The sequence below is a fragment of the Bos javanicus genome, chromosome 7 (assembly GCF_032452875.1).
Source record: "Bos javanicus breed banteng chromosome 7, ARS-OSU_banteng_1.0, whole genome shotgun sequence".
Classification (NCBI taxonomy): Eukaryota; Metazoa; Chordata; class Mammalia; order Artiodactyla; family Bovidae; genus Bos; species Bos javanicus.
The window spans coordinates 15,411,481-15,431,036 of record NC_083874.1 but is presented as its reverse complement, the minus strand read 5'-3'; the positions used below and the strand labels follow the sequence as shown (position 1 = coordinate 15,431,036).

The 19,556-nt window shown below is 55.9% G+C and overlaps 3 protein-coding genes across 14 annotated transcripts; 1 reads left to right on the top strand and 2 right to left on the bottom strand.

Annotated features, from left to right (window-relative positions):
* Positions 1-674: 674 nt before the first annotated feature.
* Positions 675-9,177, bottom strand: PLPPR2 (phospholipid phosphatase related 2). 8 transcript variants are annotated; one of them, XM_061422219.1, is made up of 10 exons: positions 8,711-9,177; positions 7,265-7,438; positions 6,335-6,455; positions 5,553-5,741; positions 5,291-5,426; positions 4,392-4,663; positions 3,309-3,485; positions 2,474-2,596; positions 2,104-2,155; positions 675-1,971 (listed from the first exon to the last, which is right to left on the bottom strand). In XM_061422219.1, the coding sequence occupies exons 3-10, from the start codon at positions 6,398-6,400 to the stop codon at positions 1,628-1,630; spliced, it is 1,359 nt and encodes a 452-aa protein (XP_061278203.1). In that variant the 5' UTR covers positions 6,401-6,455; positions 7,265-7,438; positions 8,711-9,177; the 3' UTR covers positions 675-1,627. The 8 variants fall into 8 exon arrangements, with proteins under 8 accessions (XP_061278203.1, XP_061278210.1, XP_061278202.1 ...); XM_061422226.1 differs by having other exon boundaries at positions 2,490-2,596; XM_061422218.1 differs by having other exon boundaries at positions 6,335-6,414.
* Positions 9,178-9,351: 174 nt separating this feature from the next.
* Positions 9,352-16,799, bottom strand: CCDC159 (coiled-coil domain containing 159). Of its 5 annotated transcripts, none has more exons than XM_061422213.1 (14): positions 16,710-16,799; positions 14,697-14,941; positions 14,381-14,607; positions 13,613-13,759; positions 13,399-13,432; positions 12,983-13,071; positions 12,810-12,891; positions 12,421-12,616; positions 11,745-11,812; positions 11,584-11,660; positions 11,130-11,251; positions 10,825-10,907; positions 9,592-9,708; positions 9,352-9,419 (listed from the first exon to the last, which is right to left on the bottom strand). In XM_061422213.1, the coding sequence occupies exons 1-14, from the start codon at positions 16,718-16,720 to the stop codon at positions 9,415-9,417; spliced, it is 1,503 nt and encodes a 500-aa protein (XP_061278197.1). In that variant the 5' UTR covers positions 16,721-16,799; the 3' UTR covers positions 9,352-9,414. The 5 variants fall into 5 exon arrangements, with proteins under 5 accessions (XP_061278197.1, XP_061278198.1, XP_061278201.1 ...); XM_061422214.1 differs by having other exon boundaries at positions 16,703-16,789; XM_061422217.1 differs by lacking the exon at positions 16,710-16,799 and adding an exon at positions 15,732-15,931.
* Positions 16,800-17,670: 871 nt separating this feature from the next.
* TMEM205 (transmembrane protein 205) lies at positions 17,671-19,532 on the top strand. The gene is made up of 3 exons (XM_061422228.1): positions 17,671-17,770; positions 17,872-18,035; positions 19,167-19,532. The coding sequence occupies exons 1-3, from the start codon at positions 17,671-17,673 to the stop codon at positions 19,470-19,472; spliced, it is 570 nt and encodes a 189-aa protein (XP_061278212.1). The 3' UTR covers positions 19,473-19,532.
* Positions 19,533-19,556: the final 24 nt, after the last annotated feature.

Here is a 19,556-nt window from a genome sequence, read left to right as displayed (position 1 = left end):
TTTTGACTGAATAAATGGATGGATGAATGAATAAATGTGTAAGGAAAGTAGACTTCCCTTCCCTGGTTTTTGAATGGCTCTGTGCCCTGAATGGCCTGAAGTCTCTTGAAGCCACAGCATGTTTGTGTTGGGGGGGCTGTATGTGGCTCCCTGTCCTTCTACCTTCCCCAGTCTCTGCTGGGCCCTCAGGGGTTGGTTCTCAGCACAACCTCATAATCAAAACCCCTGGTCAGATCCATGTAGTCGGGGACTCAGCGTGGAGGTTCCTGCTGCCCTCAGCATCCCCTTCTATTAGGACCTCTACAGTCCCCTCACCGTATTCCCTGTACCCTCAGCACCCTGGCCATGGTCAAAAACAGGCCAGCCACCTGAGGAAGACAGTCACATGAGGCCCCTCACAGTATGTTTGTGTGCCTTACATGTGGCTTGCAGGGCTGTTTGCATTTGACAGATGAAGAATCAAGGGCACAGAGAGGTTAATTAACTTTCCTGAGGTGACACAACCAGGAAATGCTGAGCCTGGATTAAAGCCAAGTCATGGATCCTACAGCCCCATGCTGCCTCCCCGCTATCACCCTGTGACTATACACTCACACCAAGCCTCACTGACACCCACACCCAACATCAAAGTCCTTCACCCCTGCCACCTGGAGGAGGAAGGCAGGCGGCCAAACTTCTGTTACAAACAGGTCTTTATTAAAGATGAGGAGGGGGTATGAAAGGGGGGCAGTGTCTCTCCTGCCCACTGCCTTTGGCTGCCGGGGGTGGAGAGCCCTCTTTGCTCCACCCATGCCTCTATGATGGCACATCTGTATGAGGCTGAGGCATGGGGGCAGGGGGGGCAGTGTGAAGAACAGGGGTGGTTCTAAGGAAAAAAAAAAAACTCCCTTCCCACAGCCCTAATAAATAACAGAAGGGTTTGAAGTGATCTGGGCACAGGCAAGGGGGAATGCAGCACCCTGAACCCCAAAACCTCTGAAATGGGGCAAGCCCTGCACAAGTTGGGAGTTAAGAGAGACTGGGTGAGAGATTGCACATGGGGGAGGGGCTGAGAGAGGAAGGGGTACCCAAAGGACCCTGCCATGGGGGAGCCTGCCCCCCACCCTCCAGCTGGACTCTGATTCTGAGGAGAGAGCATTCTCTCCTTTGCACATGCTTAGACATGGGCGGTCCCCCATTGACTGGAATCATACCCACCCACCTTGAGATTCTGAGAACCAAGGACTCCTATTTGTTGTTCAGAGGCTGAACACTGACTTAGAATTGCCCTCTTGCCTGAGGTGTCTAAGAAACGATGGGGATTCTCCTATTGGCTGGAGTAAACTCCTTTTGGCTAGAATTCTGAGAACTGGGAAGCTCCCATTGGCTGGGCAATGGCCAATGGGATCAGGCTTTGGCCCTTAAAAGGGCAATCCTAGGAGGCAAGGACCCACCTCCCAATTATGCCCACTTGGATGTCCCAGAGGGCAAGAGACACGGGGTCCCCTCGATGTCCTTCCAGCCATCCTCTGATGTATAGGCCTGGCTGGCCTGGGGACAAGGGCTTTGGCACTCACACAGCACACGCACACACACGCGTGGCAGGGAAGAAATGGGGACTGGGCAGATTCTGGGTGGGTGTCAGGCCTCACAGCAGGTGGTCACGGCTGGCAAACAGGTAAGGGCTGAAATTGTCCCGGTGGAAGGGGGAGGGATAGAGTCCGCTAAGGGTGTATAGGTCCCGCAGCAGGGGTGTGGGCAGCAGCAGCTTCCGGCCACGGCCACCACCCCCGCCCGGCCCCCCAGGCCCAGGCGAAGAGGGTGAGGGGCCCTGGCTGGGGGCTGGTGCCGGCAGGGGCAGAGGGAGAGGCAGGGGCGTCGGCTCAGACCTCAATCGAGGGCGGGGCACACGGGGCGATGAACACATGGCTGGAGCCCTGGAGGACACGCAGTTGGGGATCAGGTGGCCACGGCGGGCGCAGTTCTGCGGCTCTAGGGATCAGAAATCAGAAGTCAAGGGATTAGAAAGCTTGGGAGAGGCCACAAGAGCACAGTGACACCTCTGTGGCAGTGACAGCCATCTGGAAGTCCCCCTATTTATCCTCCCATCTCCTTGATACTCACTGGATGGGGTGAGCCGTGCCGGTGTCGAATGCGACCTGCAGCCCTCGGGTTCCTGAGACAAAGAGGCGGAGGGGAGGGGCTAGTGGCCCCCTGGGCACCCTGGCCACAGCCACAAGGGGCTCAAAGTGCATAGAGCCCAGTGGAACAGGTAACGAGTTTTCAGGATTAATCATGTCTCCTTGAGAGGGAGGGGGGACACACCCTTCCATTCTGTGGGACAGCCCCCCCGGGACCCAGGTCCACAGAGACAAGTGATTCCTCTACCCCTCCATGGCCCTGAGACCCCCACCGCCTGCCGACTTCCTCCCTCCTTGGTCCCCCCTCCACCCACCACCCTCTCCAGCCGGGAGCAGCCCCCGGCCCCCCTTACCTGGGCCACACTTAACTTTTCGAGGGGGCTGTCCATGGTGGGGGCTTGGCTCAGGTCCTCCCAAGGGGAGAGCCTTCGGCCAGAGGGTGGCCGGCTCTGGAAGTTGTGCACGACACAGGTGACCTATCAACAGAGGGTTGTTGAGGCCTGAGGCTGATAAGGTAGATTACTATTCCCATTTGTCAGATAAGGAAACTGAGGCTTAGGTTTTCAAGAACAGCTAACACTTTTATGGTGCCTATAATGTGCCAAATACCGTTGTTTCCACTTTACTAAGAAATAGGTACCCTTATTACTTATTCCACACGGGGAGGCAAATGATGCTGAGTTGTGTAACAACAGGATCTAATCCTGTCCTTATTTAAACCTTTGGTATTTTGGACAACATGGGTTTTTCCATTAATCCTGATTTGGAAGAATATTTCATTAGAATATTATTTATCTTGGGACTTCCTTGATGGCCCAGTAGTTAAGATTCTGTGTTTCCACTGCAGGGAACACAGGCTCAATCCCTGGTCAGGGAACCTGCATGCCATGTGCCTCCAAAAAAATTATTTTTAATAAATAAAATAAATTTGTCATGATTAATATTATTTTATATTATTATTTATAATATTTCCCTGATCTTGAGTGTTCTGGTATCTCCCTTAGTTGGTGTACTCAAGTAAGTGCCTCACTTGCCTTACCCGGGTCCCAAACCTGTTATCCGATTTCATAGATGAGAATGTCCCAGCTAGGTAAGGCTAAGGGACTTGCCCAAGGTCACACAGAGTCCACACCCTTCATCATCACGCAGTCCTGCCTCGGGTCAGGGATGGAAGGCAAGGGGGCTCACCAGAAAGGTGGCAATCGCTGCCCCTGTCAGGAAGCCAGCCAGCACATCCGACCAGTGGTTGCGGTACTCCGCCACGCGGACCACGCCCACCAGGAAAGCAGGGCACAGCAGGGCCAGGCAGAGTGAGGGTTTGACCAGGCGAGAGCCCTTCACGCGGAACACGAGTGTCACGTACATCTGCAGGGGCCGGACAGGTTAGAGGTCACACGGCAGCAACAGTTCCCAAACTCAAGTGGACATTACATTCAGGGAAGGGGGTGAGGTCTGAACCCTGAGAAGCCACGTTGGGGCTCCAAAGAACACAGCCAGGGGGACTGGAGTTCAGGGGATGGAGTCATGGACCCCCAGTGGGACTTTGCAGGAAAGGGGGTGTAGCCTGAGCACCAAAGAGCAGTAGATAGGGTCTGGGGCCCCAGGTCTCTGGGAGACCAATCACAGATGGTGAAAGATACTTGCTGGCTGAGGGTGTAGCCACAAAGTCAGAGGGTGGAGTCAGGCCCAAGTGACAAGTGCTGTCAGGAGCTCCAAGAGGTGGAGTCCCCAAACACCTGGGGACCACTAACAGGGTTAGAAGCATAGTCCCCAACGCCAGAAAAAGGAGTCAGAGCAACAGTGGGTGCGCCCAGGGAAAAGCAGGGGAGAAGAATCAGGAAGTTTCAACGAAATTGACTCAGGAGTATGGCCAGACCAATAAAAGGTGATGTCAAAGTGGGGGACAAGGGCTCCAGGGGACAGAGTTGAAAGCCCACTACCTAGTCACCCAGCCAATAACCAGGACCTGTGACACGGCAGGGAGTTGGCTAGGCTTCATTGGACAGAGTCTATAGAGCTGAGCCAATAGCCTCCTTCGGATGCCGGGTTAGTGGGTCTGGAGGCGTGGCTAAACACCAAGGGGACGGCTCTTGACTCAAGATGGGGGCGTGACCAGACTCCAAGGGGTGGAGCCAGAGCCTCCGCCCTAGGGGCGGAGTCACAGTGACGTAGGGCGTGGCCTCACTCTGGGAGGGATTGGAGGCCCCAGCCCACAGGGTCTTCTGACCACTGGCCGCCCCCCAACTGCCTTGCCTCCATTTCGGGGCTCACCGCTGTGTAGGTGACGGCATAGGCGCAAAGGGCAGCGTCCTTGCAGGGGAAGGCGCGGCGCGCAGCAGCCACCAGGCTGGGACTGCCGGCGCAGGCACCCTGGTCAGTGACGAAACGGTCGGGCCCTGGCCGGTCCGGTGAGGGTGGCGGGCAGCCCAGGGCCGTGTAGTTGGGGCGGCACACGGACAGGAAATGAGGCGTGGGATTACCGGTCACCACCTGCCCCGCGTTAGCGAAGATGGTCGTGGTGAAGAGGCCAAAAGAGTAGACCCCTGGGGTAGGATGAGAGAGGGGTTTCATGCCAGGGCCCAGCAGCTGTTCTCCTGTGAGCCCCCTTAAGGTCCATCTGGGTCCCTGTCTCCTTGTTCCTGTGACTGACATGAAGGCACACCTCGGACTCCCCCTAGCACCATATTCCCTAACAGTTGGGCCATGTTCCCTTGGGATGTCATTCTAAGCCTCCTCTACCTGCCCCTGTTCTTGCTATTACTGAGCTGCTCATTTTCATCCTGGAGGATCTTCAACCCTCTCCCCCAGGGACCACCATTTCGGGTGAGCTCTGCCCTTCTACCCCAAGGCCACCAACTGCAGCTGAGACCATATTTAGAGGACTGCCAGGGATCTCACCCCACTGCTCTGAGGACATCCTGTGCTTTTTCTGCCTGAGATTCTTCTTGTGGTAATTTGGGGCCCTCCTCTTAGAGTTGCCATCATGGTTGGCTTAGGGCACACCCATATCTCTAGAGCCTCCACTAGGACTGCCCACAGCCCAAATTCCTCTTGCCCCATGAAGTCACCATCATGGACATTCTAGGGCCCTTTCCCCCATGGAATTCTTATTATGGCCGAGCCTGGCCCATCTCCCTTTTGCACGGCTGACCCCTGACCAAGTCACTCACCCAGGAAGCGGACCAGCCTCCGCAACGGGGGGCTGAAGCGGCAGCAGGCCCCGGACACGATGGTGCTCTCCCCAATGATGGGGACGGCTGAGGGCGGTGCAGGGAAAAAGGCACGCGCCAGCTCCCCAAGCAGGATCTGTGGGCAAGACCAAGGTGTGGTCTTCTTGGCCTTCAAACCCAGTCCTCCACCCACCACCCACCGGCCCTCCTGCCTCCTGGAAGGCCCTTCCCATAGTCTGAGCCGGGTTACCACCAGTCTCACCGTGAGGGTGGGCCCAGCGGTGACCAGGGCGTAGATGAGGGCTGGGGGTGCTCTGCTGGTAGCCTCAGGCCCTGGGTAGGGCTTGGCATAGGTACTATCATAGCAGAAGAAGCCCTGGGTGTGCACAGGGAATGTGTCTGTGAACTCCAGGCGGTAGGCAAGCAGGACCACGATGCCCAGCAGTACCGACTGCCGTCCAGTCAGGGTGGGGAGAGAGATGGACAGAGAAGAGAGAGGAAAGAAAGGGTCAGGTCTGAGTCAGAGCCATGGAGACAAAGACACAGAGATGGAGAAAGAGACAAGGAGGAGAGATACAGAGAGAGATTAAGAGGAGTGGGCAGAGAGAACGGACTGGGAAGAGGGAGAGAGAACAGGGCCAGGGCTCAAAAAGTGAGTGTGATGGAGGGACAGAGCAACAGAGAAAGAAAACTACTGGTAGAAATATTGGGTTGGCCAAGAAAGGTCATTTGGGTTTCTCCATAACGAATTTTTTGCACCAACCCAATAGGAGCAGCCACAACAGGTGTAACTCTTACTGTGGGCTGGGCATCATACTAAACCTTTTTCTAGAATTAATCCATTTTACTTTCATAACAGTCCTAAGAGAGAGGGAGGGATGCCAACCGTGCCCATTTGCAGATGAGGAAACTGAGGCCTGGGAAGGCATGTGAGGTGCCCAGAGTTCCACAGTAAGGATGGGCAGAGGTGGGTTGGAATCCCAGGGAGTGCCACTTCAGAAGGTGCCTCCTCCCTCTGGGCCAGGGAGGAACTGTGCTCCTCACCTCCACGAAGACAAAGCAGGGGATGATGGAAAAACTCCTCTTCAGCTGTGGTCTCCCTCCCGCCATGGTGATGGCTGGGCCTGTGGAGATGCAGAGGGAATGGCACCGCCAGGGGCGGGGCCTAGAGGGAGCCTCAGGTCATCTGTTCTTGGAGTCTTCTGGCCACACCCTGGCCCCCAGCCCTGGTCCTTCCAACTACACCTGGCCCCACCCCCTAAGCCTGGCTCTTCCAACTACAGCCAAGGAGCCCCGGCCCCGCCCCCCTGAGGCTTCTGGCCACGCCTCCACATACCCAGGTCTTTGCCCCTGTCCCAGCTTATTAGAGGCACGTGCCTCCACCGATAAAACCTGCTCAGCTCAGCCTCTGCTGAAGTGCCCACCGATTCTATAGTGGTCCCCCACAGCCTGCACAGGAGATTCTGACTCCATACCTTGTAGGGTCCAGTCTCCCTTAGCATGTGGGAACCCTCCCCTTGGCCTTCAGCACAGAGTTATCCTGCTTAAAGGGAACCCCTCTTCTACAAATAAGGTTCCTCACCCCCACTAGTTTTTAGAAGACCCCCATACTCTTCCCCTACGTGCTTTACAGGAAGCCCTATGCTCCCTGTTACCCACCTCCACCAGGTCCCTCCCCCCATACCACTTCCCCCAGAGCCCACAGGGGCCTCCCTCTCCTGTCCCCATGGGCTGTGCCTGACTGGTTTGGGCTGATGGCCAGGCCCTCCCTCTCTCCCAGCTGCCTCTCCCTCTCTCCTTCCTTTCCCCTCCTCCCAGCCCGTCTGCCTCCCTGTATTATGAGAGAGGGCTATCTCCCCCTCAACCCGCTCCCCCTCCCCCCACCCCGCCCCCAGTCTAACCTCAGTCAGTCCCCAGCACTGAGAGGCCTACACAGTCACACCTGCTTGACCCATTCTCCCAGCCAGACCTCACCTGTGAATGGCCCTATGGCTTCCCGCAGGCTGCTGCCACGCCCACAGACTCACAGCCACTCCTGGCAGCCAGCAGGGCAGGGATGGTCACCCCCATTGCCCAGATGAGGAAACTGAGGCCCAGACAGGCAGGGGTAGGCACTCTGGGTCCAGTGCCCCATCCACGTCGCTTGCTCTGCAACGTTACACGTGGGGTGAGGGTCATACCAGAGATCCCAGATGCCCAAGGTGCCTACCCAGCCATGGCCCCCTCACTCTCACAGAGATACAGACACACATCGGCACCCCTCCCAGAGTACACAATTCAGCCAGAGCTTCCATCCCAACCACCTTCCCCAACACACACACACACACACACACACACACACACATATCCAATTGAACAGCATTCGTTCATCCCACCAACAAGGATGAAGGACCTGCTGGGTTCCAAGCAATGCACTGGGTGTCAGCCTTGTGATGAACAAGATGGGCTCGCTCATTCAGACAGGTGCCCAACACCCACTACACACAACTGCACACTCACACAGCACGGTGTGAACACGGCCTGTCACAGACACCCACGCAGATCAAACAAATCCCCTGCCCCCAACACACACAGTCACTGGGACACAACAGGAGGTCCTTCACATACCTCATGGCCCTACATACAGCCCCACTCCACCCCCATCAGGGACAGAGACTCAAAGCTGCCAATACACTTAAGAGTCACATCAAAAAAAAACTCACCACACACACAGTTGGGGGGGGGTGTCACAGAACTGGTCACAGCGTCACGCCCCCAATTACAAGGCACAGAATGATACATATTAAGTCTGGGGTCCACCTTGACAGTCACAGAAGAGCCCTGCCATCCACAACCACATCCACATGGCCACACAAGGGCACATACATGGACTGTGGCATAGACTTGCACACAGACACATAAGAAAGGCACACGATCAGTCACAGAATAATGGGCCCCCACACATCATCAGAAAAAACACACAACAGCCACACAATGACAGTCACATGCATACAACCACACAGACACCGAGACCGACACACAATCACTGAGAGAGCAGTCACAGGGCCACTCAAAGGCGGCCACAGCAACACGACCACAACACAGTCACCATCAGAGTGATACCCACGGCGACAATCACACAAAGACAGCCACGGGAGACACAGTCACACAGCCACCACACGCACACCCCTGATGCCACACACACACTGACACATAACGACAACCACCCAGTCACCGGCAGCCTCACCGGGGTACTGTCCCCATCCACCCCTCCCCTAGCTGGGTCCCCAAGCCTCAGCTCGCAGCCTCCCCTCCCCCTCCCCGCGCTGGACCCGCAGGGGACCCGACCCACACGAACGGAACCCTGGCCAGACAGACACAACGAGGCTCGGAAGCCGGCAAGAAGAGGTATAGGCGGCGCCCCGAGGCCCTCCCCCTCACCGGGTCGACACTACCGCCGCCTGAGCCCTGGCTCCACCTAGACGGCCCCGGCGCAGCGGGACGGACAGACAAACCGACCGCCAGCCAGCAGGCGAACGCGGAGATGGAGACGCGGTCGGCCGGCTTGGCCGCGCCGCGCAGTCTCCGCGTCGGAGGGAGGGGCGGGGCCTCCGGGACATTATTTGCATAACCCGTGAGGCGGGGCCTCGCGATGTCTCATTAGCGTTTTCGGGGCGGGGCCCCACTTGCTTTTGGGGGCGAACCATGAGGGAACGAAGACGAGGTTAAGAGGGAGGATCCTGGTGGGTGCTGAGAGGAAGAGGGTGGGATAACGAGACCCTCCCTCTCTGAGCCTCAGTTTCCCCATTTGGCAGTAGGGACAGCAGGCAGGATCGCCAGGGCAGCCCACAAAGGAAGACTGGTGGCTAGTGGGGAAGAGACTGTCTGGTCACTCAATAACTGGACATACTGACCTCTGACCTTGTCATATACTAAATCCAGTGTCACACCGCCCCCTGACTCTAGAACCACATATCCTGTTCAGCCCCTTGGTCTCCACATCTTGCCCAAGACTGGGTAGTAAATTGCAGGGGTCACTCGCAGGCCCAGGAAGAAGCAGGAGCAACAGTTCACAGGCGGAGGAAGGTCTCAGCTAGTTTATTTTCTTTCTGGAGGAGTCTTCAAGGGAGAGCAGTCCCGGCTGCTCAGGCTGCAGAGAGAGAGGGTGGGTCAGAACCTGGCTTGGTCCAGGGGACCCCAGGCGTGGTGGTCAGGGAGCAGATATCCAGGTTGGGAGTTTGGGGTGGTGCCCAGACTCTGGGACTCCAGGGCAGGCCAGAAGGGGAAGGGAAAGGTGGGTTGGGGGAGGGGGAGATCCGTACCAGGTGGGAAGGAGCTGCGGCTCTTGCTGAGCAGTAGCCGGGGAGGGCCCTGGTCCGTGTCTGAGTCCGAGTCCCAGCAGGGAAGAGGAGGGCTCAGGCATCTGTGTCCCTTATAGCCTGCAGGAGGGACATGTGCGAGTCTATCATGACACCTGAATGTGACCCTTGAGTGGTCTGTGAATATGAGCCCAGTACCCTTGATATTGGAGAAGGAAATGGCAACCCACTCTAGTGTTCTTGCCTGGAGAACCCCAGGAACGGGGGAGCCTGGTGGGCTGCCATCTATGGGGTCGCACAGAGTCGGACACGACTGAAGCGACTTAGCAGCAGCAGCACCCTTGATATAATGTGATCCTTGATCATGTCCCTTGAATGTGACCCAACACGACCCCAAACTATGATCTCAATTGATGACCCTTGAATTTTACCCCATTCGTGTGTGTGTGTGCGCTAAGTTGCTTCAGTCATGCCCAACTCTGTGCAACCCTATGGACTGTAGCCTGCCAGGCTCCTCTGCCCTTGGAATTCCCCAAGCAAGAATACTAGAGTGGGTTGCCATGCCCTCCTCCAGCGGACCTTCCCGACCCAAGCACCCAACCCATGTCTCTTATGTCTCCTACACTGGAAGGCAGGTTCTTTACCACTAATGCCAGTTGGGGAGTCCCAGATTTTATCCCATTGACCCTTAAAAAAGATTAGTGACCCTGAGTGACCCTTGGATGAAACCTCCAGGGACTCTCTAATGTCACCCCAGAACATTATTTAATGTGACCACAGAATAAGACCCAACAGAGGACTTCCCTGGTGGTCCAGTGGTTAAGAATCTGCCTGCCAATGCAGGGAACACAGGTTCCATCCCTGGCTTGGGAAGATCCCACATGCCATGGGGCAACTAAGCCCATGCACCACATCTGCTGATCCTGTGCTCTGGAGCGCCCAAGCTACATCTACTGAGCCCAAGAGACCTAGAGCCCATGGTTCGCAACAAGAGAAACCACCTCAATAAGAAGCCCATGCACAGCAACAAGAGAGTAGCCCCTGCTTGCCACAACTTGAGAAGGCCTGCACACAGCCATGAAGACCCAACATAACCAAAAATCAATAAATAAATAACTGTGGGGGTGAAGACCCAACAGATGTGACCCCCAAATATGGCTTCTGACATGACCTCCATGTGTGAAGCTGGAGAATGATCTCCCCCCCAACCCTGGAGTGCTGCTCAGCCCCCCTCACCCCTGAGGTTTGCGGCCCTGGGGCGGCCGCCTGAGGATATGGTGAGGCCATCAAAGGAGTTCTGCAGCACATGCACAGCGGACCTGTGGGGAGATGGTGATCTGTAGGCCCTCCAGGGGACTCTGGACTGCTCAGGGCTGGGGCGGGGGGGCTGTGGTGGGGGAAGGGTGGAGATGAGTCCCAGGAGAGGGAGACCTGGACTCAGGTGGGTTCCAGGTTCTGGTGGTCACTGGTTGATCTGATTGGGAGGAGAGGGCAGGGCAGATGAAGGTCAGGGGTCAGAGGTTACAGTGGGAGCTCATCACCATATGTCACCCAGCTCCTTTTGGAGGTTATCCCTCCAGGAACCACTGCATCCTGGTGGCAATTCCTCAGTCTCTAGCCAGTTGGCTGTCTCGTACCCTTGCTGCTTCATCTTGGTCAGGACCTGAGGTCAGAAAGGGATGGGGAAACAATAATAATAATGGTGAAAGGTGTGATATAGCATTTATTGCATACCAGGATGCCTTTAAACAGCTTATCACTCAGTTAATGCAGCTACTCGGTCAGGCAGGGCTATGTTATTACATCCATTATACAGATGAAGAAACTGAGGCTCAAGGAGGGGAGGTGACTTGATCACAATCACATAGCAGTAAGTACCAAAACTGAGATTTGAACCCAGGCCTTCTGGCTGCAGTATGATAGTAGAGGCCAGCAGAGATCCCCATACCCCAACTCACACAAGGTTCCCCTCCCACCCCACCCTGCTCTGCTCACCTTGCGGCACTTCACCTGTGTCTTCTGCATCTTCTGGATGTTCACCAGGTTCTCCGTGATCTCCTGTTCCTGTGCCTCTGTAGGGGGAGGGGACTTAAGGGGGCCGAAGCTGTAGAAGGACCTCCACCCTGCCCTCCCGGCCATAGGCTTTGGGCACTCACGGAGCTTCTGATAAATGAAGGTCACCTCCTCTCGTACCAGCTCCAGCTCCTCCCATAGGAACTTCTTGCTGAGGAGACAGGGCACCTCTGGCCTCCCATATCCTGGCCCCCTGGCTTCCCATTTGTCCACCTGCCTCCCCCAAGCCACTGCCACCTTCCCTGTTTCCATCTGTTCAACTACCATCCCCCAGAGGCTTGTCCCTCCCCCACCTGCCTACCCACCTTTCCCCTTCTACTACTATTCCCCCACCTCCTACCCCTCCCTACCCCAACCCTGTCCACCCCTTCTGACCTTCAGCCTCCTATTCCCTCAGGCCCCCATTTCCTGGCTTCCAGTTCTCCATCTTCTGGCGCCCTTGACCTCCCATACCCCAACTCTGCCCCTCTCCACCACCTCTCCCCTCCAGTTTCCCATCTCACCCCTGCCAGCTTTCTGGTCCCCTGAGCTCCCTTCCCATCCCTGTCTCCCCTTCCTCTGGCCTCCCAGTTTCCCACACAGCCCCACTGCCTCCTGCCTCCTCCACCCCCTCCTCTTGTCCCCCAAGCTTTCCATGGCCCCCCAGACTCCCTTACTTACTTCCCCCTCCCATTTCCCCCATCCCACTTGTGGCCCCTTCTCCCTGGCCTCCCTCCTCTCCTGAAGCAACCTCCATGCAACCCTCCTGGCAACACCCACCTGTCCCGGATCTCCTGGGCCAGCAACTGCAGGCAGCGGGTGGTGCGGGCCCGCTGCACCTCCTCGTTGTCATGCAGGCTCTTCTGCAGCCCCTGCAGGCCTTGAGCCAGGGCCTCATACAGCTCCTGCCGTCCCTCCACCACATCCCACTTGTGGCCTTCCTTGTCTCCCTGGTGGCTCGTGGGGCCCAGCACCTCTACAGAGATGGTGGGAACTTGCCTGAGCCCCACCCACAGCCCTGAGCCTAGCTTTGAACACAACTTCCCCTAACCCTCACCAGACCCTGGCCTGAAACCCAAACTCACCCAATTTTTCCCACCCTGGCCTGACCTGGCTGACCTTGACAGGGCCAGCCTCCAGCCTTACCTCAACCCTTGGTCAGTTCTCACCTTCCAGCTGTTGGATCTTGATTTGCTGCAGGCAGCTCTCCTTCTCCAACAGGGTCACTGAGTGGTTTAGGAACTCGAAAGCCTGGGCCGAGAGGTCAGGCCTAGGGGTGGGAGCAGGGGTGAAGTGGGAGGGGATGGAGACAATTGCTGGAGGTGGGGCTGAGGTGGCTCACCTTGGTCTGGGCCTGTAACTGACACCTGAGTGACTCCAGTTCACATCTCAGAAGCTTCTGGCAGTCAGGAATCATCGAGGTGGACTTAACTGTGAGCAGAGGTGAGGGTCAGCCAAGGCTGGGAAGGGTGCGGGGGGTGGGGGGGGCAAGGTCAGGGCAGAGGTCAGTAGAGGTTCAGGGTTGGGAGTGAGGCAGGGGACAAGGTAAGGAGCTGGGGTAGGCTGAGGCAGAGGTAGAAGAAGGAGTAGGGGTCAAGGTCAGAGACAAGGATGAAGGGCAAGGTCAGGGGCAAGGGTCAGCTGATGACAGGGATGAATGGGAAGCAATGGTGCAGGTCCACTGAGGAGGGGGCAGAAGGTGGAGGCAGGGACTGGTGGGTCTTCTACCCATAGTCTTGTTGGGTGGAAGGTTCTTACCTTTGGTTTTGGAACAGCTGGTCTCCAAGGGCTTCTAGAGAAGGGGGACATGAGGGCAGTAGAAATTTACCCCTGGGCTGCATCCTTGCTCACCCTAACCCAGGGTGTGGGGGTTAGACATGATTTGGGTCTGCTGAGTTCTGGGTGTCCTAGACCCCCGAGGGCAGGCAAAGCTGCCTCCAGGCATATGCATGCACCCCCAACCCCACCTCACCTCTGCCCCAGCCCGAACACACTCAGAAGCGCATCTGTGTGGCAGGCATGGGGGCTGCCCCTGAGAACACACAGCTTCAGAGCCCTCACTCCGGCTTGGACTCAGGTAATGGCCCTCTTCTTTAGGGGCAAACGGCATCAACGATGTCTGCAAGGAGCACCAGCAACCCCTGATGCACAACCACACACAGTCATCGAAACACAACCATAGACACACAACTTCAGACACAGAGATGCATGCTAAGTCATAAGACCCAGGGCACATGTCATGCCCATCTCAGACATACAACCACAGTCACAGACACACAGGCAGTCATACCCAGAGACAATCACAGACAGAACCTCATTAAGACACATAATGGGCTTCCCCAGTGCTCAGACGATCAAGAATCTGCCTGCAATGTAGGAGACCTGGGTTCAATCCCTGGGTCGGGAAGATCCCTTGGAGAATGCAATGCTAACCCACTCCAGTATTCTTGCCTGGAGAATCCCATGGACACAGGAGCCTGGTGGGCTACAGCCCATGGGGTAACAAAGAGTCAGACAGGACTGAGCAACTAACACTTCCACAAGACACACAATGAGGCATCCATTCCATTCATTCAAGACATTTTTAGTGCAGGCCTGGCTGAGCACTGGGCGCTGTTCTGGGTGCTGAAGACATAAGGCGTGAGGGTTCTCAAGAGCTCTCTCCTCCACAGCCCCCACCCGAAGCCCTGCAACAGTAGATTGAGGTGTGGCAGGAAGGGGTTTCCCAGGTGGGGTAGACCTTAGTGCTGCTGTTATGCCTCTTCGGAAGATCCTGGCCATTACACGGCTCCTGTGAGTCTGAGCAAAGGGTGGAGGGAGACCCATGTGACTGACACCCTGAGTCTCTCCCTGGCCTCCAGGCTTCAGTTGTCACTGTGTTTTCAGGTGCAGTCGGCTGTGAGGTCTCTGGCTCTGGGTCCTTCGACCACTGAAATGTATATTCCAAGGTCTTTTCTGAGGAAGTGCCTGGCAAGAGGGATGGGTGGTGAAGGTTTCCTGAGAGCCAGCCCACATCACACCAGCTCCCGCAGCCCCAGGCTAGTCCCTCAACGAACCACTGCACTTGTCACACTTCTTGTGAGCAGGTGAACATGAACCACAGCACTTGTCACACTTCTTGTGAGCAGGTGAACATGAACCACAGCACTTGTCACACTTCTTGTGAGCAGGTGAACATGAACCACAGCACTTGTCACACTTCTTGTGAGCAGGTGAACACACGTTGGAGGGTGAGGGAAGTGAGCGGTAGCAAGGCACGGAGTACTCAGGGTCCAGAGGTAGGCCAGCCAGAAGAGGGTTGCTGTGAGTGGGGGGGACAGAGGGCTGCACTGAGACCAGCTCCTGGGTCCTGACAACCCCAGGCCCTTCCTGACACCCCAGAGTGGCCGCAGCCCTCAACACAGGCTTCTTAGTTATGGTAGGAGCCAAAGCTGGGTGAAAGATGATCCTAGCCCCAGGGGTTGGACTGGACAGTGAGAAGAACCCAGAAGTTCCCACAGAGGGAACTGAGGTCTGAGATAAGCCTAAAAGAAAAAAAAAAAAAAGATCTTAACACTGGCCCTAAAGGAAGGACATCCTTGGCAGGAAACAGCATGTGCCAAAGCTTAGAGGTCTGTCTGTGCTCCCAGTGCAAGGAGTCCAGGTTCAATCTCTGGTCAGGGGGCCTGGATTTGATCCCTGGTCAGAAAACTAGATCCCACAAGCCCACAACTAAAGATCCCAAATGATGCAACTAAGATCCAGTGCAGTTAAGTAAATATATATATATATATATATATATATATATTTTTTTTTTTTTTTTTTAAAGCTTGTAGGTCTGGAACCAGGTGCTCTGTGCTGATAAAATCAGGGTGGCTGGAGGCATAGGTCCAGGAGGAAGCAGCAGGAGGTTGGCAGGACAGCTCAAACAAGTCAGGGCAAGCCAAGCAGGGGAGTTGGGAACTGGCTCCCCAGTAAATGAGAGCCACAGAATGTGAGAAGGAGAGGCACAGCACATCCATTTAACAAATGTTAGCTGAACTGGGGCCCAGGCCTGCACTAGGTAAGGCTGGGAACAGGAAAGGGCTCATTTCTGGGTCTCACATACATACCCCCTTGCCCTTCCAGTGTAGTGAGGGCTGTCACAGCCGGAGAAACCTGGGACAGGTCTGCCTGGAAAAACTTCCAGGTGAAGGGCATCTTGCCATGGATCACACTCAGCCAGAAAGGCCACAATATAGTGCTTTCTCTTCTTTTGTCCTTTCTGGGACCTCTGGTATCCTTCCCCTAGCCCAGTCCTCCTGGAAGACTCTTATATACCCTTCAAAACCTTACTCAGTATCGCCTCTGTAAAATCTTCCTTAATCCCTTTTTAAGTTCATATTTTCTGAACATTTGGCTGAGTGCTGGGCACCACCATAAGCCCTCACTGGGTCTTCACACACCATCCTAAGCCCTCACTGGGTCTTCATACCCACCATAATAACTTGCAAGGGTTATTATTCTTCCTGAAATGTTCTAAGCTACCCCTTCAAAAGTTACTGCCTCAGGGAGGTCCTCACTGCCAGAGGCAGTACAGCATGATGATTAAGCAAGGAGACCCTCCAGTTGGATGGCCGGTGTTCAAATCCTAGTTTTGTCCCCTTCCCAGCTGTGTAATGTTGGGATAATTATGAAACCTCTTCAAGCCTCAGTGTCCCCAACTATAAAAATGGGATATCATACTACCTACTTTACTGAGTTGTTGTGATTAAGTAAATTAATCCATACGAGTGCCTGATTGATACACAATAACGGGATCTCAGTCTTTGAAAATTACACTGAGGACTTAGTACTTTGGAATCATAGGAGCCCTGGGAGACTTGGGAGGGGAAAAAGCAGGGTGCATTTCTGAGTGACAATTGCAGGCAGGACACCAGGTCGATCCCCGCCCCAACTCGCCTCCAACATCACCTGCTTCTCCCTCAGTCACTCCAGATAGAATTCTCGGAGGAAGGGGGCGGGGTCATTTGCCTGGGCCCCGCCCCCGGGGCCTTGAATCCTGCGCCCGCCAGGCTTCAGACCCCTTTCCACCCCCACCTACCACATACCACCTGCTCATGCTCTCCCATCAGGGACCGCGAAGCCAGTCCCCAGCTGTGACGCTGAAATTTGATCCCGTGGGGACACCATCCCATTAAAACGCGCGGAGTCCAAAGGTAGAGTCACAGAGAGGGGTGTGGCTGGCAGTTTAGCTCCGCCCCTGCCGATGCAGCCGAAGGCTTCATTGGCGCCTTTCCGCTTCCGCAGATCCTAGGATCCGCGGTATAATTGGATGAGAGTCCGGAGAGTGGGCGGGATTTCAGGTTTAGTTTCCGTTTATCGATTGGTCAATATTTAAGAGGGCGGTACAGGAGATACAGATCTCCGGTCCGATTGGCTTCTGGCTTAGCTGGGGGGCGGGACGAATTCTTGGTCCCACGAGGGGAGGTAGCTGAGGAGGTCCGCGGGCCACCCCAGAGCGCGGGAGTGAGGTACCGAGCCCACCAAGCCTGACATTCTAGGTCCAGCCCGGGACTCCTGGTGCTGCGGGTCGAGATCCGGGTCCAGTGGTGGGGTCGGTTTCCTCCGGATGAGATTTGGGGTTTCCAGGATTAGAACGCGTCTCTGGGAGGTGCTTCGGGAATGTTCTTAGCGACATCCTGTCATGAAAGGAGCGGTCTTTGATGTTAGAAGTGGGTCCCTGGGGTGATATTTGGGAATCACTGGGGTGATCTCTGAAGATCTAGGGCTGCAAGCTTGAGCTGCTGGAGCTGAAATTTGGGGGTCTCAGAGGTGGCATGGATGTTGGGGTTCAGAGACCCTAAGATCTTGGGGGCTGACATTTGGAGAGATAGGGTCGGGGTTGTCACAACTGTTTTGGGTCTTCCCCATCCCATTCCTGGGCTGCTAGCCCGGTATCTCTGCTGGATAGACCACGACCCTGGCCTTGTGCAGGCTCACAGGGTCTGAAGGCCACAGGGCAAATATAAAGCTCTGACTTACCTGGTGCCTCCTTCTCAGGCCTGAAAGATGGAGGAAGGTGGGAATCCAGGAAGCTTGACTAAAGTGGTCCATCTCCTGGTCTTGTCAGGGGCCTGGGGCATGCAAATGTGGGTGACCTTCATCTCAGGTAGGGATCGTCGGCCTGGACATCATGGATGCCCGCGGTGGGGACAGGGATGAGAGAGGGTCCTTGGACGAGTCCTAACACTGGTCCCCTGCACCCCACAGGCTTTGTGCTTTTCCGAGGCCTTCCCCGACATACCTTCGGTCTGGTGCAGAGCAAACTCTTCCCTTTCTACTTTCACATCTCCATGGGCTGTGCCTTCGTCAACCTCTGCATCTTGGCTTCACAGTGTTCCTGGGCTCAGCTCACATTCTGGGAGGCCAGCCAGGTATGCGGGCTTTGGCTCCACTACCCTCTGGACATTCACTCCCAGGACTGCACTGACCACCTATGACACCTTTGTGACAATTAAAACAAGACCCCCCAAACCACCCCAGCTTCCTGGTATACAGAGAGTTGGGCTTTGGATACCCTTGAGCAGTGCACAGCCTGCACAACCATCCCCAGCAGCCCTGTCTATTCCCCCTGTGTCTGTCTGCTGGCTGTTGCTCCCTCTCCTCCCCCTGACTGGGCCTGCAGCCAAGCTGTGGTGACTCAGCTGGGCTGAGGCACTGACCCCAGCTCACTGTTTAAAAACTAGCCTGACTGGGGATTTACAGTCCCCCACCTCCATCCCCGGAGAAGGAAATGGCATCCCACTCCAATATTCTTGCCTGGGAAATCCCATGGACAGAGGAGCCTGGTGGGCTACAGTCCATGGGGTCACAAAAGAGTCGGTCACGACTTAGCGACTAAACAACAGCAACAACCCCCATCCACACATTTTACCCAACCACAAGGCAAGGAGCCATCTCTGCATCTCATGTTTCTCTATCCTGCCCTCCCCTGACCCCATTCTGTCCCTCAGATGTGGGCAGGTAAGGCCTGAAAGGGGTTTTGATAACCTCACAGACACATGAGGGATTATGGGTAACTGGAAACTTCGGGGACTTTTGATCCTTTCCCTGTGGGCCCAATGTCAGCTTCTAGGGACTAGGCTGGGGCCACAAAGGAGATAGGCCCCGTCTTAGGCTCTTTGGGGGAAATGAAGGGACAGTTACTGTGGTGCTCTGTCCCAACTCAGGGAAGAGAGGCTCTGCCCATCCTCAGTTCTGGGGAAGAATTGGGTAGGAGACAGGCTGTGTTCTGGAAAGTTCCAGTCAGTGTATTAGAAGAGAAGCAGCTCAGGAATTCGGGGGAGAGAGAAGAGACAGTGGTGGAGCCTTTCCTTAGGAACTGCGGGTCTCAGGATATGAGAGCTGGAGCTCTGTTTGGGTTTGGGGATGGAGCAGGGAGACCTGGCTTTGACCCGATCCTGTCTCCCATTCCCCTCTGGCCTTTGAGGATGCACAAGGACATGCCCTGGGGCCCCTTCTGCCTCCCAGGAGTGGCTCACCTTGTCCTCACGTTGCCCCACCAGCTCTTCTTGCTGCTCCTGAGCCTCACACTGGCCACCGTCAATGCCCGCTGGCTGGAGTCCCGCACCACGGCCGCCATGTGGGCCCTGCAGACTGTGGAGAAGGAGCGGGGCCTGGGCGGGGAGGTGCCGGGCAGTCACCAGGGCTCGGACCCCTACCACCAGCTGCGGGGTCAGGACCCCAAGTACAGCGCCCTCCGCCAGCAGTTCTTCCGCTACCATGGCCTGTCCTCCCTTTGCAATCTGGGCTGCCTCCTGAGCAATGGGCTTCATTTGGCAGGCCTTGCCCTGGCCCTCCACAACCTCTAGCTCCCACTGACTCTCTGTCTCTGCTGGGGCCCTGGATGTCAATAAACGCTTCTTTGGAAATGACTGCCTTCATCTTTCTCCAAC